The following is a 10,080-nucleotide window of genomic DNA, read 5'->3' on the forward strand; positions in this document are numbered from 1 at the left end:
TTTCATCTTTGTCACCATGGATAATGTTTAGCTTTAAGCTAGATCAGGCCAGTTTGTTCATAATTGCTAGCAGTTAATGTTATTCTTACTTTCTTGTTCTTGAGTTTTTTCTTTCCTTTGTATATTATGAGTCTGATCACTTCAGCCACTCATCCACAATTTGAAGGGCATGCCATAATTATATGATGTAACTTCTATGTTGTGATATGCTTTGTTTTAGTGTGTGTGTGTTGCTCAGAATTGCCTAATTTTGCCTAAAATTGCCCGGCTCCAACCATTGCTGCGCAGCAGCTATAATTATCATTATTATTCGCATTGCATTTTGATGGAGCTAAAGGCGCTCAAAAACTCATGAAACTTTTTATTACAGCCATTTCCTTGGCGTCATATTATTCGCCACGAAACAGGAAGTTGTTCCTTTAGTGTACATTGTCCACTCTGCCCCAAATTTTTACATGTTTGATAAGACCCCAGGCCCAAAGACATCAACATGCCAATGAGGTGTCATTGTCATTACACCACATTCTGGCAACAGGAAGTAAGCCTTGTGTGACAATCAGCATTTTATTTACTTTATATTTACATGTTTCAGTCTACAGCTGATAAAAAATAAAATGGTGTATAATTAGAGCGTGTTCTCCAGGACCACATTGTGGACGCACGGCACAAAAATTGTAATAGGTCAATTCCAGTGCCTGCACTATACGCAGGAACTAGCATTTAACTCCTGTGTGCAGTTTGCAACTTTCACTGAAACACACAGCTGCTTTGACCGATGTCCTACAAGTACCCATTCATTGCTGCTTGCAGCTTTAAATTATGATTATTTTTAATACTCAGTAAGTTGGAAAACAAGCATGTTTGGCCAGTCTGTGATGCCACAGATCAGCACGTCCGGGACCGTGCCCCTGCCTGTTGCCCACCACACAATGCCCCTGACCCTGATTCCTGTTCCTGCGGGTCTTCTTGAATCGCTCTTAGCGCTAACCACTAAACCACAATTGCACCCCAAGTCACTCTGTCCATAGTTTATAAAAGGTGGACTGCAGATGGATGCAATGTTTCCTCTATCACTACATTTTTCTTGTTATTATTATTATTATGATGGATTGTTGTTTGAAGCCGCTATAATTTTCCTCCCAACCTTATGAAAACCATCATCTCTTACAGACCATATGCCAGGAAGTCATATTCCCTCTCATGTGTTACAAAGATGAGGATGAAAAGCTCTGGCAGGAAGACCCTTATGAGTACATCCGGATGAAGTTCAGTGAGTACTCCGGTGTGTTCTTACCAGACTTGATTACTCAGACCTACATGTGTCACTGGAAATCACCAAGCTTAGTTGGCTAACAGATACCACACCATACCTGCTACCAAATGTCATTGGTAGCAGGTATGTCATGGTAACATTATGCAGTTGTTTGAAAGTCACATTAAATTATCAGAGCACAGAAAAATTCACAGAAAGTGAGAGGGTTTTTGTTAATGAAGTACACTTTGTAGTTTGGACCTTGTAGCTGCATCATTACTACTGTACTTAGTGGTGGACGAATAATGCCCGCCATGTTTGTCAACATGTTGTTTGATCCCATTCCTTGTGTGAGTTAGTGTGTTTTTGTTTTTGTTTCAGACCTTTATGATGACCACACCCTACCTGCCACTGCTGCCCAGAGTGTCTTGTGTAAAGCTGCCCGCAAGAGGAAGGAGGTGAGGAGGAGTATTTTAGCATCAGTCCAGAGGAACTGAGTAACTTTACTCAACTATGGCACTACGCAAGACACCAGCTTTTTGCCTAAGTATCAAATCAGTTTTATGAGACTTAATAGACCCTTTTAATGCTAGTAAACAGTATGGCATTTTTTGTGGGTGGGGCTTAGCTGGAGGCAAAACAGTTCTCTGCAGCATTAGCTAGCGCTTGCTAGTAAGTTTTGTTGGCTTGTTTTAAACAATGGAGGAAGATAATGCAAGTGGTGCATTCAGAAATACTCGTCACGAGGGCCGGAGCGCACTCCAGCACAAACTGGACTGTTGGTAATTTTGGAGCACTGTTGCAATGTAACATTGGGTTACCCAGAGCACCGCATTCTTGGAGTGGCAGAGCTCACTCTGGGCACTCTGTCTGGGGGGGCGGAGCAGCAGAGTGCCGAGCAGAGTGAATGTGTAATTAACCCAACCATTCTTTAAATAATGTAAAAATAGAACACTTCATTTCTTTGAACAACAGGGCTCTAATTTTAGTGTAGAGCGTCAGACTGAATTTACAAATGCACCATGTCGGGTCATTCACTCTCTGGGGCTGCAAGTGTTACTTAAAAAAGTAAACACTGACCAACAGGACCAGACTGGCCGACCCGTATGCTCTCACTCAGTGGATGGAGGATTTGACAGGATTGCTGAAGGTGGGACGGCAGCCTTTGTGGTTGATTACTATGCCAACCTTACAAAGGAGGACAACACTTGAACAGTTTCCTCCACTGTGTTCAGCGTTACGGAGAAGTCCAATATTCCTCTTAATACCTTCCTTATGATTAGGTGAACATGGTAACCCTTAATACATATAACATTATTCATCCCTACAACAGTAAATACTTTTCCCTAACCTGATATGAAGTGTGCACTGCACATGCAAGCATTTTTGATGACCACCTCAGACCAGTCTTTTCGTCTCATCACATTTGACCAAAGTTGCCATGACTCCCTCTATTCTGGTTCCTAATAGCACAACAAGACGACATTTTAAGACTCCTTTGTAGCCTACAGCCCTGTGGTGGTGAGTCGTGTTTTGCCCCCAGCTGTCAAACTGACGCTAAAAGGGTCTATACTTATACTATAATTTATCTGTTAGTGTTACTGGTGGTAATTATTAATCAATCAGTCCATCAAACTATTCAATCAATCATTCTAGTGAAATGCAATCCTGTCAGCTCCTTCAACCTGTGTCAGAGTCCTGCGCTGGGTTGGGTACCTGCTGGTACCCACAAAAAGCTGTGTAATGTATGTGTATATATATAAATTCACGAGTACGGGTAAAAATGACCTACGAGAGGGTGGGCAGCAGGTGAAAACAAAAATAGATTTTTTATTTTTCAGAATAAAACAAATGAAAAAGATGTGCAGTATATTTGTAATATTTTGACATCTAAATCACTTTTATCAAGCCACAATTCAGGGGTTCAGTTCAAGACACCCAAGAAGAATCCTTGTGAGGTTTTATAGTGGTGAAAGAGCATGCTAAAATGGTTCCTTACCTGGCAGTGATTGCGCAGAAAGTTTTCGCCACCCTGGCATCCAGCACAGCCAGTTAAAGACACTTTTCCTCTGCTGGATTTGAAATTCAAAAACGGAGAACTCAGCTTAACATGAGTGACTGAAGCCTGTGTGTTAATCATGCGTGCAGGTGCAGCTTTGACTTAATGACGGGTAATGGATCGGTTCTGGTGCTGAGCTTTAAGAGTATGAGCAGGGGCCTGGTCTGATGATATATACATATACAGTCACCCGCTACTTTATTAGGCACACCTTGCTCGTACTGGGTTACCCTTTTGCCTTCAGAACTGCCTTAATTCTTCTTGGTAAACATTTAGCAGGGTGCTGGAAACATTCCTTAGAGATTTTGGTCCATATTGACATGATAGCATCACCCAGTTGCTGCAGATTCGTCGGCATCACATCCATAATGCAAATGTCCGGTTCCACTACATCTCAAAAGTGCTCTACTGGATTGAGATCTGGTGACTGTGGAGGCCATTAGAGTACAGATTGTCCTGTTCAAGAAACCAGTTTGAGATGATTTGAGCTTTGTGACATGGTGCGTTTTCCTGCTGGAAGTAGCCATCAGAAGGTGGTTACACTGTGGTCATACAGGGATGGACACGGTCAGCAACAATACTCAGGTAGGCTGTGCCGTTTAAACAATGCTTAAGTGGTACTAAGGGGCCCAAAGTGTGCCAAGAAAATATCCCCCACACCATTACACCACCACCACCAGCCTGGACCATTGATAAAAGGCAGGATGGATCAATGCTTTCATGTTGTTTACATCATTCTGACCCTACCATTTGAAGGCAGCAGAAATCAAGACTCATCAGACCAGGCAACGTTTTTCCCAGTCTTCTTTTGCTGAATTTTGGTGAGCCCGTGTGAATTGTAGCCTCAGTTTCCTGTCAGCTTAGAACAGGAAACTGAGCCTGTGTGAACTGTAGCCTCAGTTTCCTGTTCTAAGCTGACAGGACTGGCACTGGTGTGGTCTTCTGTTGCTGTAGCCCATCAGCTTCGAGGTTCAACGTGTTGTTCGTTCAGAGATGGTCTTCTGCATACATTGGTTGTAACAAGTGGTTATTTGAGTTACTGTTGCCTTTCTATCATCTAGAACCAGTCTGGCCATTCTCCTCTGACCATTGGCATCAACCAGACATTTTCGGCCAGAGAACTGCCGCTCACTGGATATTTTCTCTTTTTCGGACCATCCTCTGTAAACCCTAGAGATGGCTTTGCGTGAAAATCCCGGTAGATCAGCAGTTTCTGAAATACTGACACCAGTTCGTCTGGCACCAACAACCATGCCACATTCAAAGTCACTTAAATCGCCTTCCTTCCCCATTCTGATACACGGTTTGAACTTCAGCAGGTTGTCTTGACCATCTCTATATGCATAAATGCATTGAGTTGCAGCCCAAGATTGGCTGATTACCTTTTTGCGTTTTAAGCAGTTGAACAGGTGTGTGTGTGTGTGTGTGTGTGTGTGTGTGTAAAATTAGCTGTCTTGACAGAGCTAATTTGACATTTTAAATTCTTATTTTAGAATTACATGGGGTTTGTTCCTAAAAGCATGTTAGTTTGACCATAATGAGGCATGAGAATAATTGACCATGGGATGAAAACACCAGTGCTGCACAATTTCTGCATCAGACTTTTCTCCATGTAACCTTTGGGCATCCAGGTTCTCCCTCAGATGATGGAGTTTTGCCACCAGATACTGATGGACCCCTCTGCTGACCCTCGAAAGAAGGACGGTGCACTACACTGCATTGGAGCTCTGGCTGAGCTCTTACTGAAGGTACTTGGATAAACAGATGCACCTCTGCTTCGGATGGAGCCTAAAGTTATTTAAATCCTCTTGCTGCTACAGAAAAAGAAAGTAAGAGAATTAAAAATAGAGGTAAAGTAAAATAAATAAATAAAAGGGGGGCGTGTAGCATAGAAAAAACATGGGGGTTACGTTACAAATGATGTTCCATTATAACCTGAAGTCTGATCTATGTGGGCTAATGAAATCAATCCATCCTTTGCAGCATTTTTCAAATTGATCCATCTTGAGTCTTAGAGCAAATGTTAGTTTTTCCACGACGTAAATTTCATGCATCACATTGAACCAGTCTACTAGTGTGGGTGCTCTTTGATTTAGCCATTTTTTTGTGATCACTTTTTTACTGGCGACCAGCATTATGTTGAACATATATAATTTTGAGAAACCTAAAAGTTGGTGTGGCTTTTTACCCAAATACATAACTTGAAAACAAAAATCAGTGTAACATCTTAATACATTTTTCATACCGTCTCTAATTTCAATCCAATATTGATGAATCACAGTGCATTCCCAAAACACATGAAAGTGATTTGCTCTGTCCCACAGCCTCTCCAGCATGTTGTCTGCCTCCCCCCAGGGTGTTTGAGTGCAGGTGTTAAAAAATATCTGACTCTGTTTTTCCAATTAAACTCTCTCCATGACAAAGAGTTAGTTGATTTCCATTGCATGTCATTTAAATTTTCCCAATCCTCTAGTGATAGTACAAAGTTTCCTTCATTTTCCCATCTTTCTTTTATGTAAGATGTATTGGTCCCACCTAGTTCCTGAAGGCCTTTATATAATTTGGAAACAGTCCCTGCACCTAGGTCTGCTCTGTATGCAGCAATAAAGATTCTTAACACCCCTGCTCCAGATGTAGATTTTCCCAGATCATCTTTGTTAATTATTCTTTCTGTGTGGTGTCTTAACTGCAAATATCTAAGGAGGTCTCAAAGTGTTTTAATCCTCTCTGTTCTGTGCTTTGTGTGTGCATGTCTCACCCGGTAGAAGCGGATGTACAGGGAGCAGATGGAGCTGATGCTGCAAAACTATGTCTTCCCTCTGCTTAACTCTCCTGTTGGTTACCTGCGAGCCAGGGTGAGTGAACCTTCCAATCCCTCCTTCACTGGGCTAATCTTTTTTTCACTTAGTTCAGTTTTAGATTATAACCCAGACAGACAGATATTAGGGGTGAGAATCACCAGAGGCCCCACAATACGATATTATCACGATACTTAAATCACAATACAATATTTTTGTGATTTTAAGGGTGTTGCAATATGCTGAGAATTGCGATAAAATATATTGCAATATATTGTGCTTTAATTACCGTGTTTTTAACTGTAAATTCTGTCCCCAAAGGAAAACTTTGTCAACAACAGTTTTATCTTATAAGATAAAGTTTTTCAGTCTGTTCATCTCACTTAAGCCATATTTATTGCAGCAAAATGTATCTAGTGACTGGAAAAAAAAAGATTATATTATTCTAGTAGGCTACCAAAAGTTTAATTTAGATTTGTAATATTAACAATTTATATAATAAAATAATCGATACTTGGCATCCATATGATGTTACGATATGGCCATATAAATATCACCATACTGTCACAGTGCTGTATCGATTTTTTTTACCCACCCATAACAGATATACAGGTGCTCTGGAAAATGCTTTGAAGCCAGATAGTGTCTATGCAAACAAGAACTGACTGATTATGGTTTTTATGCTGGTGCTGTTGGTGTAACTGTGTATACTGTAGTTATTTTTCTTATAGTAGATATTGAATCCTTTTAATGCTGACTGCAACTGACACATTTTCACAAGTCCTAAGTCAAGACTGACGAGACCCAAGTCCTAAACTTTGAGTTTTGAGTCCTAATTAAGACATGTAGCGCTCTTCACTGAATGTAATGTCATTCTAACAAAGGAATAATGATATATTAAATTTACAAGTTGTTGTGTCACAATTTGTTTTTTGGTGACCACTGCATAGTTTTTGTGCAAAAATTATCTTTGGTATCATTCTTGTGCAACTGCCGCTGAGTAGCGTAATGTTAGTTCTTCATCGTTTTCTCCTGCAACTTGACTGGATGCTGTTGCATTGGTTTCAAACAAAGTGGACCTGGGGGATTATATGGAGGTTTTTATTGGACTTTATTATTCGTAACCCACACAAGACAATTTACAAATGTGTACCATGATTCACAAATATTTCACTATCCACACAACATTTTTACATTTGTGTTGTGTAAAGTCATATCCACAAAAATACAGATTGATATGCAGATGCGCATAACTTACTCTGTAAACAAATACTTTCATTTCACATAAAATGTTACAGGTTTTACAAATATTAACAGTTTCACCACAGCAAATACATATGAAGTCATATTTACGCATTTATGGATCCATTTTTACATGTGAGACTGCACATTTTGCACATTTGTGGATTGCTTCCTGTCAGTTCCTAGGTGATGGGACATATTTGACTTCCCTCCTGTTTGTTTGCACAATTTTGTCCAATTCCTACTGCAGCAGGATCTGTGAAAAAACATCAATGTGAGGTGCAGTTATTCGCCACATCAGCAGGTGGCGACATTCTCTCACATTAGTAGGCTAAAACAAAAAGCCTATCTAGCATTCCCATCCTAAACGATGAAATGGCGATTTCATTCTTCTCCTGCAAATACGGACAGAACCATGATCTGTTTGGAGACCAACAAGGAAAATGAATCTGTCAGCTCTAACATCCTCGTTAAGTTTGCAGACGACACGACCGTGGTGGGTCTCATCAGAGACGATGATGAGACAAATTACAGGAGCGAGGTGAGCCACCTGGCCTTGTGGTGCAGCCGCAATAATCTCTCTTTGAACGTGGAGACAACAAAGGAGATTGTTGTGGACTTCAGGAGAGCACGCACCCAGCATTCCCCTCTGACCATCAACGGTGCTGCTGTAGAGAGGGTGAGCAGCACAAAGTTCCTGGGGGTGCATGTCACAGAGGACCTCTCCTGGACCCTCAACACTACTTCCCTGGCCAAGAAGGCTCACCAGCGCCTCTACTTTCTCCGCAAGCTGCAAAGAGCCAGAGCCCCAGCCCCCATCATGTCCACATTCTACAGAGGCACCATCGAGAGCGTCTTGACCAGCTGTATCACGGTTTGGTACGGCACCTGCACAGCATCCAGCCGCAAGACCCTCCAGCGCATCGTGAGAACAGCTGAAAAGATCATTGGTGCCTCTTTTCCTCCCCTCCAAGACATTTACATCACCCGCCTCACCCGCAAAGCCCTCTGCATCGCTGGTGACTCCACTCACCCCTCACACACCCTCTTCAGCCTGCTGCCATGGGGGAGGAGACTACATAGCCTCCGGGCCAGGACCAGCAGACTGAGGGACAGCTTCATACACCAAGCTGTCAGGACACTCAACTCCCTCCCTGCTCTCCTGCTGCCCCCCGCACACACAACCTCCTGATTTGAATGCTGTCACTGACCCCATGACCTGTCCTGCTTTTATTGTTTTCTTTAGAGCTTGCAGGAAGTAAACAGGGACCTCAGCAATGTATAAGCAATGGAACGAGCTACTTGCTATATGTGAAAAATTTAAACACATGCAGCAATTTTTTAATTTGCATGTGTTGTTCTTCGTGCTGAAATACATTTCATGTCTTGTTGGGTGGTCCATTCAGTCAGTATTACTCAGTGTTCTCAGTCTCTTCATCACTTCATATGTATTGTATTCCACACTAACACATGTGGTGGGGCAGCTCCATTCATAGTGGTGGTTTCAGAGATCTCAAAAACACTGTGGAATGGCCTGAGATGAACCATGTCTGGGTGTTGTATTCATCTGTGCTTTTTGTGGTGTTTTGGCAGTCTTGCTGGGTGCTACACTGCTTCAGCCCACTGCGTTTCCATGATGAGCTAGTGCTGAGGAACGCTGTGGAATTGGTCAAACAGGATCTGATTGACGACAAAGAGATGCCTGTCAAGGTGGAAGCCGCCATAGCTCTGCAGACGCTGGTCAGCAACCAGGAACAAGGTCTGTGGAGGAATATGGATGTTATTTCACAGTGTGTGTTTTGAAGCCAGTACTTTACTCCTTTAATTAACTTATTCTACTATAAGATTGTAAATGGAAAAAACTTCTGAAAGATGAAGATGATTCAAACTACTGTATGAATATGAGAGCTAATGCAAAAAGTGCAAATGTTATTATGAATGCATACACACTCAAAGGAATAGTAATTTTGAGAAGCACACTTGTACCTTTTGCTTTCTCAAAGTAAGATGACAAGATATGATATCAATCCAGTGACGGACTGGCCATCTGGCATTTGGGCAAATGCCACAATGGTTGCATGGGCTTCTGGCCGCTGGCCGGCAGGCAAAAAAAAAAAAAAAAAAATCTTCTCTTGGCAGCCCAAAACATTTTTATCGGCCACAATATACATATAAGTAGTAGTCTAAATATAATTTTAAATAAATATGAGTGAAATGGGGCTACCGGTAATATAAAGTGTTTTTGGTCATCAAGCATTTTCTCGCGATCATTGAGTGATGACATTTGACATCTGACAAGTGACAAATGAATGATGGATAATGCAGTCAACGTCAGCGACAACGGCCCAATTCCAATCCGATCCCTTACAGACTCACTGACTTAGAGGCGCGTTCATGTTAAGTGCGTGAGTGTGTGAGGACTGTCCCATTGTCAAATCGTCAAGTCAGAGAGTCAGTGAGTGAGCCCTTTATGCCCCCTTACCGTAGGTCAGCATCGATGCGGACATTTACATCCATCTGCTCCATGATGTCATCATGGAGGAGTGGGAGAGGATTCCAGAAGCAACCTGTGAGCTCTGGTGAATTCCATGCCCAAAAGGGTTAAGGCAGTGCTAGATAATAATGGTTGGCACACAAAATATTGACACTTTAGGCACAGTTTGGACATGTTCACTGTGGGGTGTACTCACTTATGTTGCCAGCTGTTTAGATGTTGATGGCTGTGTTTT

At 41.9% G+C, this 10,080-nt stretch overlaps 1 protein-coding gene across 5 annotated transcripts in view; it reads left to right on the forward strand.

Moving 5' to 3' along the window:
* ipo8 (importin 8) overlaps positions 1–10,080 on the forward strand; it is a 100,998-nt gene that overhangs the window by 35,763 nt on the left and 55,155 nt on the right. For 3 of the 5 annotated variants that reach the window (XR_007569345.1, XM_050036051.1, XM_050036048.1), the window contains exons 10-14: positions 1,171–1,282; positions 1,634–1,710; positions 4,943–5,059; positions 6,077–6,166; positions 8,945–9,110. Coding sequence is in view for 4 of the 5 variants with exons in the window: in XM_050036051.1 (XP_049892008.1) it covers positions 1,171–1,282; positions 1,634–1,710; positions 4,943–5,059; positions 6,077–6,166; positions 8,945–9,110 (562 nt within the window). In the remaining variant the exon portion in view is untranslated. The remainder of the gene's footprint in view (positions 1–1,170; positions 1,283–1,633; positions 1,711–4,942; positions 5,060–6,076; positions 6,167–8,944; positions 9,111–10,080) is intronic. The other 2 variants (XM_050036049.1, XM_050036050.1) reach the window with 1 other exon arrangement.

Source organism: Epinephelus moara, chromosome 23 (genome assembly GCF_006386435.1).
Source record: "Epinephelus moara isolate mb chromosome 23, YSFRI_EMoa_1.0, whole genome shotgun sequence".
In the NCBI taxonomy this organism is placed as follows: Eukaryota; Metazoa; Chordata; class Actinopteri; order Perciformes; family Serranidae; genus Epinephelus; species Epinephelus moara.